We start from the raw sequence: 23,366 nt of genomic DNA on the forward strand, positions 1-23,366 counted from the left end.
TCGCTTAAAAAATACAAATAATGAAAAATATAAAATGTCAAAGTATATAATATTTTACATTTAAATTTTTTTATTTAATATTTTATACTTTTTCGTACTTTATAATGAATTTAAATGGATCTAGCACAATAGTATGCATTTATGTAAAATAGAGATGCAGCTAACATATGCCACACAAATACGCTCATATTCCGCGTGATGTGTAATATATTACGGATAATAGTCTGCGGTATTATTTGTAATTAACGTTAAAGGGGGATTCACTGGGGTCCAAAAGGTCTCTCTCTCTCCCTCTCCCTCTCTCTCTCTCTCTGCTCTTCACGTTCGGTCATTACCGTTAAAAGCTCCAATTTCGATGCGCCGCGAATTTTCTCGTTTTTCTTCGTCTAGCTTCGGGCGGTCTGTTACACAAAATTAATCGAATCGGCTTCCACGAGGGGGAGGGATTATAATTAAAAGAAAAGAACTCGGAAACGGCCGGGACGTTCTGACCGTTCGCGCGTGAGAGAAAATAGTTGGAAATGTCCACGAGTCCAATTTGCGGCGGGCGGTGAATTCATCTAATTCCACCGGTTTTCTAATCCCGCCGCGCGTTTCCCGCGGCTCTATCCGGGAAATTTATATTCCCGCGGTGGTACAGGCGAGTCGCATTAAAAGCTTCGGCCGGATATGAATACGTGGAAATAAATGCGCCGCGGCGCATTCCCCGGCGCTTATTAGATTATACCGTCGGCTGTCGTCGTCGTCAGCGCGGGCGCTTTTAGTCGCGTCGCCGCGTTATCTTTATCTCTCCGCTCCTCCTCTTATCCGCTTCTCCTCTTCGTCGATGCACCTGTCCGTTGCGTCGCCATTCATGCGTACGCACATGTGTGCGCCAGTGACGAACGATCTCCGTGTGGCAAGCAATTTGTTTGGATTTTTAGACTCTGACAAAATATTTATCGAAAACATGGTGAAATATTACATACATATGTATATAATTCTGTTGTATGATCCTGTTGATTGACGCGTTTACTTTAAAATACCCGTGAGAGTTATCAATGCGAATGGAATATGTGTGAAATTAGCAAACGTGTCGCCTTTTGCATTCACGGCGCTTTAACACTCTCCGCAAATTTCCGCGAATATTTCCTCTGGCTAAATATGGCATGTTCCTTTGTTTTAGTCATAGTTGAATTAACATTTTGTATGTAGAGTGACATTTTGGTTGTACATTGATAGTTTATTCCTTCCAAATAATAATGTTACGATAATGATGACATGATCATAATGGATAATTAATACTGTATTAGTTTAAATTTAGTTTGAATGCTAGGAATGTCTATGAATATGATAATATAATAGAAATTCTTTTAAAGTGGATCTAGATCAAGCTAATGAAAACGAATAATCACGAATGCATATAAACAAGCGTATACTGTTAAATATTGAAGAATCAAATTGAAACCAATTTTATAAGTTAAATAACATTTTGTTATTTTTAATTTTTGTACATGTCGAAATTTATTATTTGTACATAAAACATACAGTTCTGTGTACAGAAAAGATATCATAATTCATTCATTTGTTGTTGAATTCCTTAATTTCAGTGTAAACAGTGTATTAACGTATGCAGCAATAAATAATAAATTGAATTTCAAATTTACAATTTTATGAATACGCTAAATTATTTAACTTTATTGTTTTAGTTAACGATAGCAACGGCAACTGTATGATAAATACAAATGTAATTCGACGGTATATGAATTTAACGGTGTAACAAATTGTTTTTCTCTGCTGTACCAGAGGAAGACGGACTCGCTATTGTTCGTTCGGCTTCTCTGCTTGATCCGGATCCGACTTCGCGGACCCGGGCTTTATCGGGTCAAACTCCAAAGTCCAGATTTTCGCAGACATACAAAGACAGCCCGAATTCATTCACGATTGTTTTTCAGGATGCGCGTGCACGGGAGCGAGCCCGCGAGGCGATCCGCGCGAGTGACGCGTCGGTGAACGCGTGAAGAAAATGAAATGCGCGAGGAGGAGAGGAGCCATTAGGAATCCGCCGCTCTCGGCGAATGTCATTCACCCTGCGTGTGCACCATAAGAAGAAGAAAAAGAAGAAGAAGAAGAAGCGCAGAGAAGAAGAAGAAGAAGAAGAAGTAGCACCGTCGCGGAAGAGAAGTTGGAGCGAAGTGAGTGAAAATTTGCCCGCACGCGAGATTCGGCACTTCGTAACTCGTCGCCGAGCCGAACCTCCGCGTTTCGCGCCGGCCATCCGTTTAACGCGCACTTCTTCGGCTGACCCCTCGCCCCCTGCTGCTCCCTCCTCCCCTCCCTCCGTCGGCGTCAGAAGAGTGAAAGGCAAGCACTTCGCTACACGCGACGCCTCTCCCGAGGCGCATCCCGGCAGACTTTCGCGCGTTATTTTCGCGAGGTCACGCCGAGGCACGCGCTCTCCCGGAGTCTTCCTTCGTGTCCATTAATGCCTCGGTGTATGTAGCGCGCTGCTTTATACATATACGTATACGGACACACGCTATTCCTATAGCCTATATATAAAGGACAGGCCTTGTCGCGTGACGTCTCGCTAACGCACGCGAATTTAAGTTGCAAGTTCAGGTCATTATACCCGTTGTGTACACTCTCACTTTTGACCGAGTAATCTCCCGATCGATCGTTCTCCTTCTCGCTCGGCCCCGGATAGATATATAAATTCCGTGATCTGAATGACCGTAGTGAAAGAGCACGCCTTCGCCTTCGTCCTCACCGTCGGGGCAAGGATCGACGGAATGTTCGATTGAGGAAGAGTCGGACCGATCGCCGGACGATCGTTAAACGCGCGGGCTCGATAGCGAGGATGATCACGGGAGATCCCGCCATAATCGACGAGCGTCGATTATGCGATCGACGCGGACGGGCTTGAGCATCGATCGACCGATCTAATTCCGGAGTTTCGCTGGAGATCCACGAACGGCGATAAAGCTCGGCCGTTGGCTTCGCCTATTAGGAGATAAAAGGAATCCCGAACTGATGAAGTTACCCACCAATTAATAGAATCGGGGATCCTCGCGATGCGATCTGAATTCTCTCGAGGTTCAGCAACGTCGCTCCGCACCACCGGGACTACTCAGCCTTAATTAGCCTAATTGCCGAGCGAGAGAGAGAGAGAGAAAGAGAGAGAGAGAGAGAGAGCGAAATTTCGAAATTGCAAAATTCTAAGAGCCAGTCGCTGTTTTTCAAGGGACCACCTTCGAGGGGCAAGAACGACGCGCGGTCCCCGGTTCGAGGCGTTCTCTCCCGGGAGGCGAATCGATTTCAAATGAGTCCAGGCCGTCGATCGATCGAACGGAGCACCGTCTGACGCAACACTGAGGTTCGCGGGTCGCGTTCGTACACGCGGAGAAGAGACACGCGGATCCCGGTGATTCTCGGCGAAAGGGGGACCCCGATCCGTGGATCCCGGTAGTGCCCGCGGGGACGCAGATGGGAGCTTGCTTGATAGAAGTCCCATTGACCCCGTGCGTTGACAACAATCGAACGTGTTCCCCGCGATCGACCTCACGACCGCCGCCCCGTCCCCCGCCGACGACATCGCCCGCCAACGCCGCCGTCGATCACGAGGCCTCTTCTTCTCCCATCCGATTCGGTCGTGCAAATCCGATCAAGCTGGAATTGATGGAGTTGGAGAATATCGTGGCGAACACCGTGTACCTGAAAGCAAGAGAAGGTAAGTTGATTCATTTTCACTTGTGTGTGTGTAGCGCCGTTTATTCGTATAAACCTGGTCTGCGTGCGTCAGATTTTACATTTATACGTTAATCGCGCGGGAATTATCGATCGCTCTCATATACGCAACATGCAGAGCAATTAAACCCGGCATGCGGCATAATTAAGCGGGGAATAATTAAACGAGCACGCAACTAGAATAAGAAGATTTGTGCGGCTTTTGTAGAAATATTACTAACGGAGAATATATGACTTTTTATAACGTAACATACTCGAGATTTCCGGTTGCCACCGTTCCCTTAAGAGCGGCGAGATGATTGGGAAATTGAAAAAATCCCCGCGGCGGAAGTTGTTTCGTGACGTGTAATAATTTCGCGCCGCGGTTGTAACACGTGTCAAGAACAGTTATTGAGTTCGGTCGATTAGCGCGCGCTGAATGTACAATTCTGGCATTGTGTATCTACATATAATGGCCTTCCCGGAACGCCTTATAGAGGGCTTTCATTACCGAGAGTTCGGCCGGGCGACATTTATTACGTGCGTAAAGTCGCCCCCCAGATTTCAGCCGCGAGATTGAACGCGTTCGGGATTTTAACGCGCAACACGCAATCGTTACTTTCGCGTTTAACGCGCCTCGAATTGCCGTCATCGGGAAAATTAAGGCCATTAGGCGCGTAAAATTTTTTTTTTGCGACACGCGCAATTTTGGGATAAACATTTCCGCAAACCCGTTCTCGGGGGATAATTCAAGTTGTCGTTTACGATTGGAGAATAAAAAATTATCCCCTTTAGAGCTCGTCGTGCGAGGCTTTGCGTTCATTTTAAAAGGCTTCAGGTGGCGAAGGGTAATAAACCGTGAGCACTGAAAAAAATTTGTTGAATTAATTGGAAATCTGGTAGATTCCGTCAGATTCTGGTTGAACTTACCAGATGTTCAATTAATTCCACAAGACTCCTTTTTTTCAGCGAGAGATTTAATTCAAGTTCATTTTTACCGACAATAAAAATTCGTCGGAGAGAATTACATTTGTAATTAACTAAAAGACCGACGGTGATTTTGCGATCGTTATTATTACGTCTGGACACGTGGTGAATCGAGAAGTACTTATCCGGTGAACGGTTAAAGCATTTATGGCTTGTTGTAGGTGTCCGTGCTTTAATGTGCGCGTAAAACGATCGTGATGCTTGCGCCGACAGCTTAAGCGTCGTAACGCGAGCGATAGATCGCAAAAAAAAATCTTTACGGCGAGGGGATCGTCTTTTTCTTCTCTCCGCCGCGTGTTTTAACAACGCACCTATCGTCATAGGCGCCGGTATAGCGCAAAATTAAATAAACAGTCGCGGTCTTATTTCGTCTTACCTTCGGAATTTTTATCTGGACCGGCGTTAGCCGGACAGTTCAAGTTTATTTTTGCGAGTGCCAACTCTAAATTCTTCGGTTTTTCTCGTCGGTCTGCGGAAGCAAATCGTATTAAAAAGTACGACGGGCTCGGCTTGTGGAGAAAAAAGATTTAGATATCAAATTAGAAATTAGAAATTAAAAAATAAAGTTAAAATTAAAATGAAAATTTTGAAGTGTAAAAAGTGACGGAAGAAATTTTAACAATGTGATCTTTTTTGCCATATAATTTTTGCGTTTACGGAATAGAAGAGGCCTGCGATAAAACGAGTAAATCGCATTAATTTCTATAGGCTGTAAGAGGAGACACGTTGTCATATTTAGACTCGGGCATCGCGTAGCGTCGCGACGCTTGTGTCTGCGTTGGTAGACACGTACTCGAACGTGGGTAAACTAAACGAAATTACGGCATATATATATTAAGCGCACACAGGATCGGTTTCATCGCAGTATATTCGTTACTTAATTGACATACAGGACTAGACAGAGGAGAGAGAATTAGAATATCGCTAGTGCGATACGCTACACGAAAATGCTTCAAAACCTTTTACAAATAATCTGTTGCTTTTATTGTAGAAACGATTAATAGCAATCGAAGAAAAGAGTATTTACAAATTATATTAATAAAAAATATAATATAAGGTATAATAAAAAAAAATATAATAGATTGAAGACATAAATGAATCTGTCGCTATTGAAAAGCGTGTCGAATTAACGCTAATCGGATCGCGTGAACTTTCTGACTTTGACTCAGTTATTACTTAATGTAATCAGCCTCTTTGCGTAAAACGCGTGTAAAGTTCTCTGACAGAACTGGTCAATTTCCGTCGCAATTAGCGGCGTTTCGCGATTTCGCGAGAAACTCGAGCCGAAAATAACATTTTCCACACACGCTTTGAGACGCGTACGCCAAAAAAGTAGGGTACCTATGAGGTTTTTCGCAGGGTTAAACGCTCGATTCGATTCTGTTTTTCCGTCCTGCTTGTCTGTCTATTTTTAGCCTCGTTATAGGGTACAATGAACTTTGCCGCTGACAGGAAAACGTGACGTTTTACTTCTCGTTATGCTTTGTAACGCGTCCCCCACGAGATATGTCATACAGGGGCAGGTATTTCAGGATTTTCCACATATCTCTACATGTATTTCCTCTCCCATGGGAACTTATAGTCGATTTTCACAAACAAAACTTTTAATAATGGAGTCTTTTATTAGAAAATTGTATTTGTCACAAGAAGAGAAAGTTTTGAAGATTCGATTTTTGATTCGATTTAATACCTGAAAGATTGATTGTTCTTTTTTTAATTATTTTATTTTTTAGAATATTTCTTTCTGTATGTATTTGTTTTATAAAAAATTGTCGAATAAGAAAAACATTTTTCAATCAAAGAAAATATCGAACTTCTTTTTTTACAAGATCAAAAACTTTATTCTGAATGAAGTTTCTGAGAGTGAACGGTACACACATCTTTTTTTTATCTCTAAGTGAATTTCAGTTCGAGTAATTGAAGGCTTGAAACCTCCCCGGGAGAATTGTCGAATAAAATTTGCATAGAGATCACGAGGTTGCGTTCTCGTAGCTCGAGACTAAGTTTTGTCGATTACCGCAAATTGCGATCGGCTGCAAGCAGCCGATCCAGGGGGGATAGGGTCACCTACCACCGGACGGCATTCAATTAGTACATTACGAACAACGTCCTGTCGATGAGTGCAGGCAGTGTTGACGGTCGGAAAGTAGGTAAATGGGTTCGCGTGATAGCAGACCGCGTCAATGGCCTTGTAATACGCGCGCGTATCGCCTTGATAAACTTTATAAATGAAAGCCTCGCGCTCGGCAGATTCCGACCGCCGCGAATTACGTAAGTATACGGGGACACCCGACAGGCTACAGGGATAACGGGTTAATTAGTGATCTACCGTCGTGCCCGCGCCATAACGCGGCGACGTAATTAGCGGCCGCTCGATCGGGAAATGACTGTAATCAATTTGTTGTGCCGACGAAAAACTTTCCCACTTACGAAATCCCAATTTATCACGACCGGTTATTTTCTGTCATCGTCGTGTTTGCGTGGACAAGAGGGTGCGAGAGTGGTGCGTCGGTAATCATGAATTACCTTTGAATTAGTTCAGGACGTGCTAATTTCGCGTACATAGTTACCCGACATCAAAGCTCGGCAGTTTTCGATTAATTAAAATTACGACTCTCCTTTGATAAATCTCGAACATGATATGCACGAAATCGCATTTAATATAATTTAGATATTTAACATTTAGCCTGATGTATATTTTTAACGAAAACAATCCCCTTTTTTTTACAAATTTGACTTTTTGATAATAAAAAAATTCAATATTTTGTGGAAGGAAACAAAAGATATTTTAAAATGTAATTTTAAATTGAATAATTTTAGTGGTTTTAATTTCTCCATGCATTTTTTAAAGGAATTTTTTCCCCCTGATAATCTCACAAAAAAGTACTTTCAATCGATCATTCGAACTGATCTTTAGGTTTGAAAAGATTGTAGAAAACTTCCGAGTTACGTAGATACGATTTATGATATGATAGATGTGTTAATAAAGTTCATAAAAATGTATTTATGCAATGACGTCAAATGAAATAACGATGCAATAACGCGGAGATGATGTATCGTACGACTGTCCTCGCGAGCCGAAGATGCGTTTCGCGGGATCGACGTATTCGTATAATCGAAAGTCACGTTTCGCCGTGGAACTTCAATTATCATAATGATAGCAATGAGGATTTGCGCGATGCAATTATTGTGAACGAAGTTATGGAGTTATGTCCGCTCGCGCATGCTGATATAATTACGTGATGACTATGAGGCGTGAGAAAATTCCACGACCGCGGGAAGACGCGATCTCGGGACTTGTTGTTGTTGAATTGTCGCGAATAAATTTCCGCGCGCTCGCAGGATAACTATAATTATTTAAAATGATATGCTAAACGTTACAAATCACGTTTGACGTGGAGGCTGATACAATTTTAGCGAGCGAATGGATTTTACAACGTTATTTGCCGAATGAAATATGCACGAACAATGTGAGCTCTGTCGGTCAGCAGGGTAGAAATGTTTCTGAAATGGCGAACGCTCGTCAACTTTGACTCGTCAATGTAGAAATGAATTGAATGCGAAAGTCTCTTGTGTGCATATGGATTTTTTAATACTATATTAACAACGAAAAACTATTTTTAAAGTTACAAAATATTTACACGCGAAGCTGTAACAATCTGACATAATTTAAATATAGCCAGAAAAGGATGTTATATTTAATTTTTATGTTTGTATTAACGAGTTTATACTGAGTTTACTAATTTTTTTGTCCGTTCCAAATCTTTCTACCCCTTAACGTGAAAAATTCGAGAAAACCTTAGATTTAAGTTGACAAATTCGAAATGAAATAAAACCTATTGTTCGCGAGTTTCAGCTTAAAAACGTGACTTTACTCCTACGAATCGTTTTATTCCGATCTTCGATTTTAGACTCCGAATTCTTCTCTTTTTTTCGCTCGTATGATTTTGTTGAATACCCTTCTTCCGTTTTTCTCTTTTTTTCCCATCACTTTTCAGGATTGAACGAGATGCGCGCGAGTAGTCGATCGTTGTGTAGTTTTATCTTTCTCCCTCACGCGATTCACTGAGCTCTATTTTTCATTTCGCGGCATTGCAAACATAACTGCGCATTTGCCGATTGTATGGAATAGGCAATAGTTGTACATGACAGTCGAAACTTGCTCGCGAAAAACATGTGAGTAAATTTGAACGACTTACGCGAATCTGAATTCTTTATATTGCCTGGCAAAATATATTTAATTTTAATTATTTTTAATTTCGAAGCTTCTTCAGCTACGATTATTTAAAATTGATTGAATTCGTCTTGGGACGTGTAGTTTAATTAATATAAAATAAAAGGGAAGAAAATTCTTTTAAGCAAAAAGCTTGTGAATATACATACGGTTTTACACATCGAAAGTACTTACACCTTTCATCTATAATTGATCGCGAGGATTACGGGTTTGTTCTGTATGTGGGATGCGGCGTGCATTAGACAGGTCCTCTCGTCCCGCGCTATGCACTTCGCACGCATCGAAGCATCCACTTCCTCCCCCATTTTCCTCCTTTTTCCTCTGCTGATGTGAAAGAGAAGGTGGAGCCTATGCGACCCTCGACTTCCGCTGGTCGGGGATCGAACGTATACACGTCGACGAGATATAGAGTGTTCCGAAGTGACCGTAAACTGACGTCAGGAACTGCATTTGGATTTCTCGAACTCGAATTGGTTCGATTTTAACAAAAGTTTCATCACAGCTTTCATCACAAAGAATTTGAATAATAGCTTTTTTCTCAATGTCGAACAATCTGTTTAATTTCTATCAATGTGAAACTCGGTGAGTGATAAGTGTACGAGTTTATTCTGACTTTATGTTTAAAACCGCATTGTGACAAAAATAAGAAAGAGTGAAATATGAATAAAATAATTACAATAAATATCTAAATAAAATAGTTCATACTACAAACACATGTAAAATAATCTGATATTATCAATATAACTATTATCTAAACTATATAATTTTTATAACTATAATTTTAGTTTTATTTTTGAAGAATTTGTTTTTATTAAATTTTATGTAGAAAATGGATGAGACCGTGAGTAGATCGTGTATGATATTTAGTTTTCGAGAAATAAGGGAGTGTCGTTTTAAAAGACCCATGTTGACTTTATACGCTCTTGGTTATTTTGCGCCATTGATTTTTCTCGTGAATTATTCGTCGGACAATGAAAGCAAGCCGCACATACTGCGTGGAATTTACTTTATTCTTATTGTTCAAATTTTCTGGACCTGTTTGACATTTCCATTCATTATTCGTCAAAGTTTCCGACGCATCGGTCTAAGCGCGCGGACAAATGTAGAAAGTTCTTGTCTTGATATATGGTTCTCTATCTCCAGATTGATTTTCTGTCAGATAATCTATTATCTCTCGGTGCAACCGATATCAGGTTTTCCTTGGAATGACCTGTATGATCAGCTTGTTCACGGAAGTGAAAAAGTGGAATCATGGACCATGCGTCTCCCATTGCTTCTTCGTGTGCCTTGCATTTTTCCGCACGATCGATACAGCTATCGCGGGGGATCTTTTCCAACTCTTTTTGCCGTAGGCGTCTCTTTTTGCCATAACCGGAATTCGTTTTACCGCAAATGAATGTACGGAGTGTTCAACAATTTTTGTGCCTCCCGTCTCTTTTATCCACGAATTTTTTAGTTGATTCGAAACCGCTGGTTCAATTTTAAATATTCTTGTCAAATTAATCCTTGAACTACTTCGATGAATTAAAATTAATTTAGAATTGAATCAACTGCATTTTTTTTATTCGTATGGAAATTTAATTCATGAAATTGAAGTTGTCTAAATTTGTCAGTACGTTTATGCAGAAGAGTAAGGAATATTATATATTAATATTTAAATGCTGCTTTGTTAGAAATATATTAACTCCGTATTGATGAAGAAATCAGATACGAAAGTAGAGATACGAGAAAATGTCTAAAGAAACTTGAATACTTTGTGTATTGCAAAACTCTGCATACGCGGATCATTCTTCTCGCAATTTAGTTATCGACAATAAAGTCTTTAAGCTATTTTTTCTCTCTCTTTCTTTATATTATTGAATAGCGGAATTATTCGGTAGAAAGTCTTCGTAATAACGACTAATACGCCATAAATCATTATTGCTGCCTTCCAGCGCGCGTCATCACGCAGAATGTGCATTGTAACGCGACGCACGGGTTTTTTTTGCGGCGCGTTATCTAATGTTATGACGTTCACTTCGAAGATATTAATAAATTTCTGTCGGCATGCACGCAATAACTTTTCTTTGTCAGGATTTATTTGCAGTCGCGAGCAACGCCGTTGCATCTGAAATAATTCACGAGTCTTCAAGTTTCGCGATCGAACAAGATATTAAATCTTATTAGAAGCTTAGTTTGCCCATGGTTATTTTTGACGATTATTTTTGACGTCATACGTGCATTATAATTTTAAAAGAATCGGTTAAAATTACTATCTACCACTACTGATAAGATTGTGCTATTACATTTGCTACACTGTAATTTATGGTCACGAACTTTGCGTATAGAATTCTAAACTTTTAAGTATACTTGTTAACAGTTTATCGGTCTTAGGATTTTTACTTTAAAATTTATGTTTGCTCTATATCACATTTATTACGTTATATTATTGAAAATAATAAAATTATCGAAATTACTTTTGAATGCGTGTCTTACTTTTTATGCGGTGAGGAAGAAAACGAATGTTTTCCAAATGTCGACAAGAGAAGCGTAGAAATTAAACGTAAAAATATTGTGTACATTTCCGGCGATGGATTGCGTATTGGCAAGGGGAGGCATAACTTTCTTCTCATTGAGCTTCTATAGCGACGGATTTCTTGACGTCGTTTCGAGTTCGAAATGTTGAAGTAAATCTCGTAACGCTGATTCAATATCTGCCGTTATTCTCAATTGAGTGAATTCCGTAACTTGCGGCACTTTTCAATCCAGTATTTCGTTCTGTCTATTCGCTTTTGCGAAGCTGCTCTAGAATCGGTAATAGACGACGTAACGTCTTTACATAAAATCTTCCGTACATCTTGATTATATTTTTCGAAATCATTTCTGCGTACGTAAATTATTATAATTGATCGGTGTTCACGAAATATTAGTATTTATTAAAATTATAGCCATTTTTACATATGATTTTGATATTAGATATTGTATTTAAGAATATTATGCGAATATTTAACGAAACATGTCTTCTATAAGATACAGATTTGCAGTTTTTTCCTAAATGCGCGACTTTTATTGTTGAACAAAAGTTATATTGACAGCAAGAAAAATAAATTTTTAATCTCATTTTTAATCTACCTTTTAATGCATGTATGTTGCACATACCCGGGACTACAAATTTCACGTGAACTTTAATTAATGGTCATCAAATGGAAAAATCAGGCGCATATTCGCTTTTAATTAATGTCAGTGCGTCGTGGATAAAAATTGGAAAATTCTGCCGTATATTTCAATAACGATTAAATTTCCAACAATAAATATTCGAAATAACTTTCTGTGATATAAAAATTTAGCGGCACATATTTTAAAATATAACAAAAAAATTGACAGGCAATAGAATTGGTCTGTAAAATATTTAAGGAGCATTAAATTTTCTTTCTTGTTATTATTATTTTACTCTCTATACTTTGATGTTTTTGTACTTATAAAAATTTCCATCTTAAACAGGCGGTGGTGACAGCAACAAGGGAAAGAGTAAGAAATGGCGGAAGATACTTCAGTTCCCACACATTTCCCAGTGCATCGGCCTAAAAGATAAACTGGGTGAGTTTAATAAATGAGATGATAAAAGCTTTAAAACCAAAGAAAATGGAAACCTTAATCGGAAGTCATTTTACGTAAATAATACTTTGCGGTCGCAATTTTCCTGGCAATAAGCGTTACATATGAAATAGCGATGAAAAGCCGCTTAACAGATCTGTGTGATTACTGAATCTCGGTCTGTTACATGCAGTGCGCATTATGCAGTTGAAAAAAGCTGCAAGGGGCGGAGACACGAGACAATGCTCGCTGCGTGTCCCGTTAACCTACTCTGATAAGGCTCTCCCTCGATTTCTTGTAATCAAAACTTGCAAATAAACGTATCTCTTTTATGCCCGCGAATATGAGCCAGCACTAAAATACTCAGAAAATTATTTTTTAAATGTTATTTGTAGTTGTTATTCTGAACTCGTAGTAATATAAAATTTTACAAATTATTATAATTTATTATTCTACTGTGAATATTTTTTAAATTTTACTTAATTACAAATGACGTAAAGGTGTTCTATAAAATCACTAATTTTTAAAAATAAGATTTCTACATGGACTTAAAGAAAAAAAAATTTTGTTATATGATAACAAACCTATGTTATTTTGTGACGTAAAATAACATTTTGACATTATGCGGATTAAGACATATATATTTAAACATATAAATTACTTTTTAAAATATAAATTAATATTATGTAAATTAATTTAGAATCAACAATCTGCGACTTGCTTTGCGACTTTGATAGGATTGATATTAGGTTTCACGAATGTAAATAAAATTTATATAGAAAATATAAATTCGCGAGAGATTAAGTTAGGCGAGAGTATAATCTACGTAATTTGCGATGCCGGGCAGACATCAGGTACGGTTATGTGGTGGACCAGCAACCGATTGGACGGCTGCTCTTCCGACAATTCTGTCAGGACAAAAAGCCGGCCTACCATCGCTACAATCTTTTCCTGGATGCGATCGAGAAGTATGAGATCGAGCTGGATGAGAATCGCATTGATCTGGCGAAAGAGCTGTTCGAGCAGTACCTGAAGCGGGAGGGTTCGGAGGTGATCGACATCTTGAACGACTCCCTGATCTCGCAGTGCGAGGAGCGACTCAGCACCGGCGGCAAGGAGCTTTTCACCGAGGTCGCGCAGACTGTGAAGAACTTCCTGGCCGGCGAACCGTTCTCGGCCTTCCTCAGCAGCTTTTACTTCTACAGGTGAAGTGCCAATAAGATAAATTGTGTGGCAGATAGATAATATAAATCCGTGAAAAAGCAGTCTCATCTTTTGGTGAGAATCTAATTTCGACGGCGAGAGAAAATTGTAGAACGACATTTTTTCATACGACTCTTCAGGTACCTCCAGTGGAAATGGCTGGAGGCGCAACCAGTGACGTACAAGACCTTCCGAATGTATCGGGTGCTGGGTAAGGGCGGCTTCGGCGAAGTCTGCGCCTGCCAAGTGCGAGCCACTGGTAAGATGTACGCTTGCAAAAAACTGGAGAAGAAGCGCATCAAGAAGCGGAAGGGCGAGTCAATGGTGCTGATTGAGAAGAACATCCTGCAGAAAATCAACTCGAAATTCGTCGTCTCGCTTGCATATGCGTACGAGACCAAGGACGCGCTCTGTCTCGTGCTGACCATCATGAACGGCGGTGATCTCAAGTTCCACATTTACAATATGGGCGGTGAGCCGGGTTTCGACATAAATCGCGCCCGATTTTACGCGGCCGAGGTGGTGTGCGGTCTGGAGCATCTTCATCTTCAGGGTATCGTCTACAGAGACTGCAAGCCGGAGAACATACTGCTGGACGATCATGGTCACGTAAGGATATCTGATCTCGGTCTAGCAGTGGAGATCACGGAGGGCGACATGGTGCGTGGTAGAGTTGGCACGGTAGGCTACATGGCGCCTGAGGTGATCGACAACGAGAAATACACCTTCTCGCCGGACTGGTTCAGCTTCGGTTGCTTGTTGTATGAGATGATCGAGGGTCAAGCGCCGTTCCGCGCTCGTAAGGAGAAGGTCAAGCGCGAGGAAGTCGACAGACGCGTTAAGGAGGATCAAGAGAGGTACTCACCCAAGTTCAGCGAGGATGCCAAGAGTCTGTGCCAGCAGCTGTTGAAGAAGAGCCCGAAGACCAGGCTCGGCTGCAAATGCAGCCGGCATGGAGCAAAGGAGGTGAAGCTCCATAGCTTCTTTCAGTGTCTAAACTGGAAGAGGGTCGAGGCCGGTATGTGGGAACCCCCGTTTGTGCCGGATGTAAGTAGGTGTTGTTCAATGATCGATCATCTTATTCATATCGAATTATTTTATATTTTTTTCCTTCTGCTTTATCCTCGTTTAATCGATTTATTTACTTGTGCTCCGTAAATGTGACAGTTTGGATCAATATTACATATAAATTGTGCATACATGACTTTAATACTAATTTCCATAATTACTAAATAAGTATAATGTTTATGAATTTTTAATTAGCATATATTACGATTATACAATAAAATAGTGTTCTAAAAAATTACATAAATTTTAAAAATTTTACGTTATAATATTTTTATAATATTTTTTGTATATAATACACATAATACAAATATAATAAAAATATTACTGTCATTAGCATAGATTTAATAGATTTAAAGTGATCTGAATAAGATTTAACAATAAATGCGACTCACTTATGAAAATTAAAATACACTTTGCGCCTACAGTATATGTTTAAAAAAATTTTTTTTATTTATAAATATTTTATATGGAAGATATATTTTTTTATTTTCGTGAGTGATTGAAATAAAGATTTTATTCTTACTAGTTTATTTCAATGTCTTTATAAGTAGAGTTTGCAAAAAATTAATTTAAATGGATCTTATTTAGTTCAGGATTCTCATATGTAAAAACTCTCATCTTATATGGAAAAGCCAAAAGTAAGAAAATCATTAATCGTTAATACGTATATTGTTATAGCCTCGAGCGGTTTACGCTAAAGACGTTCTGGACATTGAGCAGTTCTCCACGGTGAAAGGTGTCAATTTGGACGCCACGGATGACACCTTTTACAGCAAGTTTAACACCGGCAGCGTGTCCATTCCATGGCAAAATGAGGTAAGACAATCGTGTACGTCATACATCCGTATCGTAATCACCGATCATAAGACACGTTGTGCCTCGGAGGAAGGCCTTTGACCCTTCCCATAAAAATAATATTGTTGCTACGTGGTACCCAGTAGACGACCACTTAACAAGATCTTCATTATAACATGAATTTAAATCGCATTCTTCGGCCGCCTACGCCTCTCAAGTACTCATACTGATATCGATAGTACTTTAATAGGGGAACCAAATCTATGTAACTAAAACAATTCAAAATAACTTAATTTTAACGATGTTTTTTTTAATAAATTTTTTTTAAATTAAAATTTTGAAAGAGAATTATTCTTTGATTTCAATCGTAAATTTCTTTAATTGCCCTTGTAAAAATGTAATACTGAGTAGTATTTCATTTTTATAGGAGTGGGTTATGCATTAACTGAAAATAAAAAGTAATTTATTAATTGAGGTTTAAATAGCGCTTAATTCTAATGTATATTTTAATCCGGTTTTTTTGTGATGGAGATGTTAACTTAATGGAGAAAAGACGTCATTTGTGTAACATTCTCGTGAGATTCAAAATTAAATATGACTGCTAAAGATCCCGAGATAAAAAAGTAAAATTTAATTTAAATTTAAACCGTAACAAGGGAACAGTAAAGTCTCGTTATTTAATTATACTTTAGAGGTTTTATTTCGCTTTCTGAAAATATGATACATGCATCCGCGCGCGGAACATCTGGAGAGCGGCACTTAGATCAAAAAATATGGAGCTCGTGTTTTCCTACGTCAGAGGCAACGCGAGAGACTCGTTATCACTTTCGTTATTCGGATGGATGTATTTAAAGCCGCGATGCTGCGTAAGACGCACGAGCTACCTTTAGCTTCTGCCGACCTTAAATCACTTACTACGCACCTCGTGGAGTTGAGATTGTCGAACCCATAATCTAACGCGATTCGTTTCTTCTTTTTTTTTTACAGATGATAGAGACTGAGTGTTTTAAGGAACTGAACGTATTAGGTCCTAACAACACACCTACTCCAGACTTATTGATAAACCATACACCGCCTAACAATGATGACAGAGGCTGTTTTCCTTTTCGGAGAAAGGTAATTTATTTTATTAAGCTTTGGGTAAAACTAAGTTAAATCTAATTTTAAACAGCAGAAAATAAACGTTTAGAATATCTGAAGGAGAGAGAACATATTTTAGATATCTTAAGACATTTTTAAAAGAATTTTTAGAAGTTATTTAGATTAAAGGACGTTTAAGAAAGATATTTGAAAAAATGTTTTAAATTAAATTTATAGCACATTTTTTACGCGCTATTAAAATAGTTTTATAATTGTCATTAAAAAAGTTAAAGTATATTATTATTACATTGTAATTACAGAGAAAACAAAGTGATCGCACGAGGGAGATTCCGCTGTCGGAGTGCCACTTGTTGGAACTGTCGCAGACACAGAGCTCGGAAATGCCAGTCAGCTGATCCTCGGTGAACAAGAATAACAGTTTGAATCGATTGACGTCGTCGCCATTTCGACGTTGCCGTCATCCCGATATTACTGATAGAGCGCGTCCGGGTGTCGCTGGTTACGGCTGCTGCGTCAAGAACAAGTCGATCTCATTTTCTCTTTCGGCACCCGAAACCACGGCAATCGTCCCTGAAAATGGCTGTAGGGCTCAGGTTTATTGGGGTAAGATCAAAGATCTGCCTCCAGTCAAAGCGTACGTTCGCGCGCGCGTACAGCTACGCATATGCAGCAAGCAAACGCAACATACAGAAGCCAGACATATTGTATGCTTCTGTCAAATTCGAATGACACGTTCGTTACCAAATATATTTTTCTCGAGCTCGAACGCGGGAATGCTCGACGTACACTTTTGCACATCCATCAACGTGTACCGACGTGTTTTATCGAGCTTTGATGTGTCCCGATTCACGAGTCGCGGGCGAGAGAAAATTTAGAGCGATATGTAGATAGACGATTGTGTCACTCATAGGGCGATTACGTGGCGCATGTAATATTCTGAATGCGACGGAAATTTGATTTTCAGAATGTGCAGCCAACGTAGCAGCATTTTATTTCTCGTTTATTCGTTTAATCGTAAAATGGCGCACGAAATTTTTAATTTTAAAGTTTTGGTCTTATTTTAGTTGAGTAGACGAACGAATACATTTAAGTGTACAAATGTACAATTTGCAAATACTTCGATGTACTTACAAATCCTTTTAAATCAATGAGTGCAAAAATTTTATTTATATTAATTTTCAGAGCGTTTTTCTCTTAAGATCCTTATTTCGTATCGCTTTACTCTTAGTAATTGAGAACTTGTTGCCATCCCATCAAAAAATTGTGAGTATTCTGCAATTTGATTATTTATATCCAAATTGCTCTTACTGTGCTTTTAAGCTACTTCCCGAGAATCTCGAGATGATCGGCGTTTGCTCCGTCAATTTTTAGGTCATCAATGATCCCTACAATATTCAGTAGAGTCGTGCCTGTCAAAAGCAAGTGAGCTATGTGGCCAAGAACTTCGGTCGTAGCTGCATTTGCACTTCTATGATTTATGAATGCGCGCGATAGGGTCTAGGATAGAACTCGTGGAGGCTGAAATAGAATAGGAAGAGCTTCTATGCGAGCGATAACAAGCGCGCACGTGGAACGGATGGGTCGTAAAGAGCACGTGAAGAGCACGGCGTCCCATCTCGCCTGCTCACCCGTACGTTCTCGCGTATCGCGACATTAAGCTACCGGCAAACGGATACCCGATACTACCTCGAGGCAAATAAACACTCGCGTACACTCACGCGTTTATAAACGTTAACCTGATACATATATCTGGAGGTGGCAAATGCAGAGGCATGTGCACACGATGCAGCGAGCTGATGGCGCCGAGATGATGCTACGAGATGCCTAAAGTTGCGGCAAGTGAATTAGTAGCAAAGTATATTATTGCATTGCTAAATGGAGGCATTAGATAAGTACGATAAAATGACGAATGATAACCTCACGATAAAATGTTTCCGGATATATAATGACACTATCACAATATGGCAACATGTATTATTAATAGTAAGAATAATTTTCATCTCAGACGCCGTTGAGACACGCTGTATAAATTGAGTCTGCGAGCGCGGATTGACGTTACGCGTCTTAAGGCTGGGCAAACATCCAGAAACTAAGGAATAAAGGATAACATACGAGAATTGCATCTGTCGACAGATTGCACTTTCGCGAGACCGCATTACGATCGAGCGTTACATCCCACATCTTTTACGACCGTGACTTGAAAATATTCTAATAGTTTTATGCCAGTTTTGGTGCACTCTATCACATTATCTTGACACAAGAAATTTATTTTACGATTAGTCCAGTATTCGAGCTAATCTAAATATGATGATTTAATTTTAATTATAAAATTAAATTTCTGATAAAAATCGTAGATTGAGAGGAAAGAATCTATTATTAAAATTGATTAATATTCTTTACCCTGCCTATCAAAGTTTTTATCTTTTTTGATTGTATCTGTCTTATAAGATACTTGAAATCTCAATGACATTTTAGTTTCTTTATTACATGTCGCGTTAAATCCTCGCACGTGTACTTAAGAAAACACTGTTCGTGAAACGAACGAGAAGCTCTTACGAATCAAATTAACGGGCACACTCGGTCAGTTCGTGAGCAATTTGGCCGTTCTCCAATTGCGAGTCGTGTGCCAACGATTCGAGTTGAAGACTTTGCTTCTGGCAGACAGTCGTCGCGGGTCACTGTGGCGAAAACGTCACCTTCCTTTGATTCGTCTCGTAAATCAGAATGTGCGAACGCCGATGCACTCGAAATTCTTAATCTCATCGAGAATCTCTTGTGAAACCCGACCCTGCCGTCTAAAATAATTACGAAGTATCGATCGACGTCAGACAAAAATAATGAATAAGGAAACTTTATTTTTACTTTAACGTTTTGCGCGTTACCTAATTTCGCGATAACGAATTTCCAGTCATTTATGAAGGGATTTATAGGGATTAACTCGATGACTGCTGTATCAAGTGAATACATTGTACGCAATTAGTCTTGGAAATTTGTTATCAGACAGAGTAACTTCTTGTCGAGGAGTTACAAAGATGAGTAGACAAAATTATTCAATTAAAATAAATGTTTGAGAAGAGCCTTGTAGATTTATAAGCGACACAAGAAAGCGTTAAATTTCTCGTTTTTGTACGTCTTTTTTTACTCGTATAGAATCGGTGTATTGTTGGAAAGAGAGACGCACAAACGGTAGCTGAAATAAGTTCACGCGCACCTATAGTTTCATGTGAATTAATGAGAAATATTCGAGACTTTTAAGATCGAATTCGTAGAATTAACAAGTAAAAAGAAACTTAGATTAATTTTCGTAGATTGAATGAAAGATTCTATATTTATTACTACGATTATTATATGCCGAACTAATGAACGGAATTTAATTGTTATTATTAATTACAATGTTAATTGTTGTTGCAATATTTGATGAGACGCACAAATTACGCCTAATGTTGGCCTTGTGAACAATACTCCGAACAAATTTCTCTTCATAGCTTTGTAAAAGTAATTATTTTTATGATCACACTAAAATAAGCAAGGCTTAATTTATGAGGTTCGACAATAGTTAAAGAATGGAGGTCAAATGTCTCTTAAATAGATGTCAGGAAAATTTATTATTCTTACGCATTTTTATATATTTTCTTTTTTATTTAATATTGAATTTTTTACTTATATTTTAAATACAAGTAAAAAAAAGTTAAACAGGTATTATACATGCATAAAAATATTAAATATTGACATATCATATTTTAAGAAAATATTAAAAAAGCGATTCTATATTTCATTCAAGTTCTTGTACATACAGAGAACTCAATATACAAGTTTAATAAGCGATACTTCTACAAATGTGAGATTTAAAAATTACTTTCTTTTATGATATTTTTCGGAATAATATTTTTGACACTTGGCGGACATTTGACGTTTATTTCTTAATATCCGTAACATCGGATTCATTTAAATAAGAAGATGCATGTTTAGCAGAACGATGATTGACTGAATGATTTAAGTTAGCCGGTAATTAAATTTCCTCGACGTCAATATGGCCTCAAATCATCGATACATGTATCGTACCTTGCACATAATCTATGTGGCAAACACTATTCTATCTGCAATTCTTCGAATATTGGTATATATTGCGGTGAAGTATAAATAAAAAAGGAGACATTTTTGCAATAGCGCAAAACACTTTTTGGATAAATCATACTATATTGCACAAATTTTTTCGACATGAATATGAAAGTATTATATTCGCCAAACACAAAAAAACAAATCTGTTTAAAAAAAATTTGTTAAACAATTTTGAAAACCAATATTTAATAATTTATGATCTATATATGTACAATAGATTATAAATTAAGTAATCATTACTGAATTTCACAGAAATGAATTTCTGCCACAATTTGTTCTAATTTGTTTATTTTCGGAGAAATACTTGGTTACTTGGAACTTAGGTTACTAATAAAATTACTAAAAATTAGCGAATAATGTACAATTTACAATTTTTGAGCGTGTTATCGATTTGTAGTTGATTTATTCTCTTTACCGGCAACGTACGAGTTTACTCTTTATTGTAGAGAATTTGTCATTATCTTTTAACTGTGATTTCTTGAAGTGTCCCGTTTAATCTCGTTGTTAGTATACTGAACATTTCAGGAATATTTTTTTAAGGCGTTACTTCCTATCGTTTTATACATTGTTCTTTCATTGTAAGACGTTACATACCTATCATTTTGCATTAGTTATATAATGATGCGAGTAAGGGAGATAAGGATTCTACTATCCGTCGCGAGATCTACTTGTAGATAATGATGTCCAACCACTATACATATTCACAAGAAGAATACCAAACTATTTAATAATTTTTCTAAGCATAAACGCGCAACACTCCCTTATTCCCATAGAAACATACATATATTTTTCTGTCTGTGTATGTAGCGTAGATAGGTAGGAATATGATAGACTGCTGAATACACTTTTGCAAATAGTGTTCGTTTCTCTTGTACAATTCATATTTAAATTATTATGGATCTGTGTAAGCATTTCATTTATGCGATTCTATATACATACATATATACATATATATATATATATATATATATATATATATATAAAATTCATGTGTGCGTGAGAGAAAAAGAATGTATGTGTGTATGTGTGTGAGTTACATGGAAATATGTGTATGAAATATAGTTATTTAATTTGATCCAAAATTTCGAAACATATATAAATCATAGAGAGTATTTAATCTATATATACATGTACATAATATTTTCTGTGATTAAAATCTCATCGAAACTAAGTATCGGATCACATTAAATAACTCTCGTTTCCTGATTATTACATAATCATTCGGACGTGAATTCTCTCGTCAATCCAGTTCGAGGCCAGATCTTAAGCGAGTGATGATCATCAATGATAAAGTGATTAATGACTAATGGCTAATAATTATAACGTTAAATTAACGGCTAAGGTGATGGGTACGTTCCCATACGCATTCATATTCGCCGTGTCGCGCTACAGTCATCGTTCGATAGTCATTCCATCCTATCACGCGTATAACACATCTTTATTCTACGAAATAAAAAAAGAATCCGAAAAAAAAATTATTATTAGACGATAGCTAAATAAGTATGTCGCTTGTCCGTGTCTATCAAGCGTATACGTGGAAGAATTTTGAAGTGAGCTAGGAATATTTGAGGGCATGCTTCCGTCACTATCAGATCGGAGACGATTGATGTAGATTTGCCGGTGGCGATTGTTCTGATCTCGCGAAATGCGAACGAGAAAGAAAGAATTTATAATCGTCCGATCGCGCGTCTATTTCGATATGGCGTGATAGTTTTGAGTACCGTGCGGTCTCCAAATGTGCCAGTAATTTAGGACTGATCGACATAGATAGAAAAAAAAGATGTACCACTCCTATTATTGTTTTATATTATATTTTATACATCTTATTCTCGGATATTTTTCTTTCTGTGTGACCCGCAATTTTGCGCGCCGTTGAATGAGAGATCGAAAACCCCGTCATTAGCAGTATGAAACGATAAATCGCGAAATTTCGAATCGATATCGCGACACTCTTCCGCACACTAAATATAAACAATTTGTCAATGATTTTCATAACTGCTTCCTACTTATATCAATGGATAACATTACACGAGGAAGCTGACAACACAGTAAAAATCATTTTGTATTTGTATTAAAATTAGTTTTTGTTAAAATTTTGGTGTTTAATTTTTAACATACTCATGTCTTAATTTAACATAATGTGATTTTATTATTTAAATATTTTGTGTAAAATTGATATTCAACATTTCTTAATATTAAAATACACTATTTAAATGAGTAAATGAATAAATAGTGTTGAAATATTGTTTGAAAATTCTAAGATAAATAAATAAAACGCACAGTCAACATAAAGAAATGTTAATTTTATTAATGAAATTTGCTTCCAAATTATGTCAAAGTGTTATATCTTTTGTATTAATCTTTGACATAATATTTGTGTTTTGTAACATATTTATTTGTTAAATTAAAACAAAAATTCGATGATTTTCGATATGTTAAGTTTAACACCAATTTTTTTTTACTGTGTGTTCTGTGTAAATACGTCAGTTGTAAGAATTAATTAAGCACCGATGTAAATGTACGTACTATACACTGTAAAAACAGTACGTAAAATTACATGTGCGACAAGATGTAATATCAT

The 23,366-nt window shown here is 37.8% G+C and overlaps 1 protein-coding gene across 4 annotated transcripts in view; it reads left to right on the plus strand.

Moving 5' to 3' along the window:
* LOC105829530 (G protein-coupled receptor kinase 5) overlaps nucleotides 1-22,873 on the plus strand; it is a 51,350-nt gene extending 28,477 nt beyond the window's left edge. For 2 of the 4 annotated variants that reach the window (XM_028192103.2, XM_028192104.2), the window contains 7 exons: nucleotides 1,935-3,709; nucleotides 12,407-12,502; nucleotides 13,347-13,704; nucleotides 13,843-14,749; nucleotides 15,449-15,586; nucleotides 16,553-16,681; nucleotides 16,966-22,873. In XM_028192103.2, the coding sequence (XP_028047904.1) occupies nucleotides 3,466-3,709; nucleotides 12,407-12,502; nucleotides 13,347-13,704; nucleotides 13,843-14,749; nucleotides 15,449-15,586; nucleotides 16,553-16,681; nucleotides 16,966-17,061 (1,968 nt within the window). In that variant the 5' untranslated portion in view covers nucleotides 1,935-3,465 and the 3' untranslated portion in view covers nucleotides 17,062-22,873. The remainder of the gene's footprint in view (nucleotides 1-1,934; nucleotides 3,710-12,406; nucleotides 12,503-13,346; nucleotides 13,705-13,842; nucleotides 14,750-15,448; nucleotides 15,587-16,552; nucleotides 16,682-16,965) is intronic. The other 2 variants (XM_028192102.2, XM_012668461.3) reach the window with 2 other exon arrangements.
* The last annotated feature ends 493 nt before the right edge of the window (nucleotides 22,874-23,366 follow it).

The sequence above is a fragment of the Monomorium pharaonis genome, chromosome 1 (genome assembly GCF_013373865.1).
Source record: "Monomorium pharaonis isolate MP-MQ-018 chromosome 1, ASM1337386v2, whole genome shotgun sequence".
Taxonomy (NCBI): domain Eukaryota; kingdom Metazoa; phylum Arthropoda; class Insecta; order Hymenoptera; family Formicidae; genus Monomorium; species Monomorium pharaonis.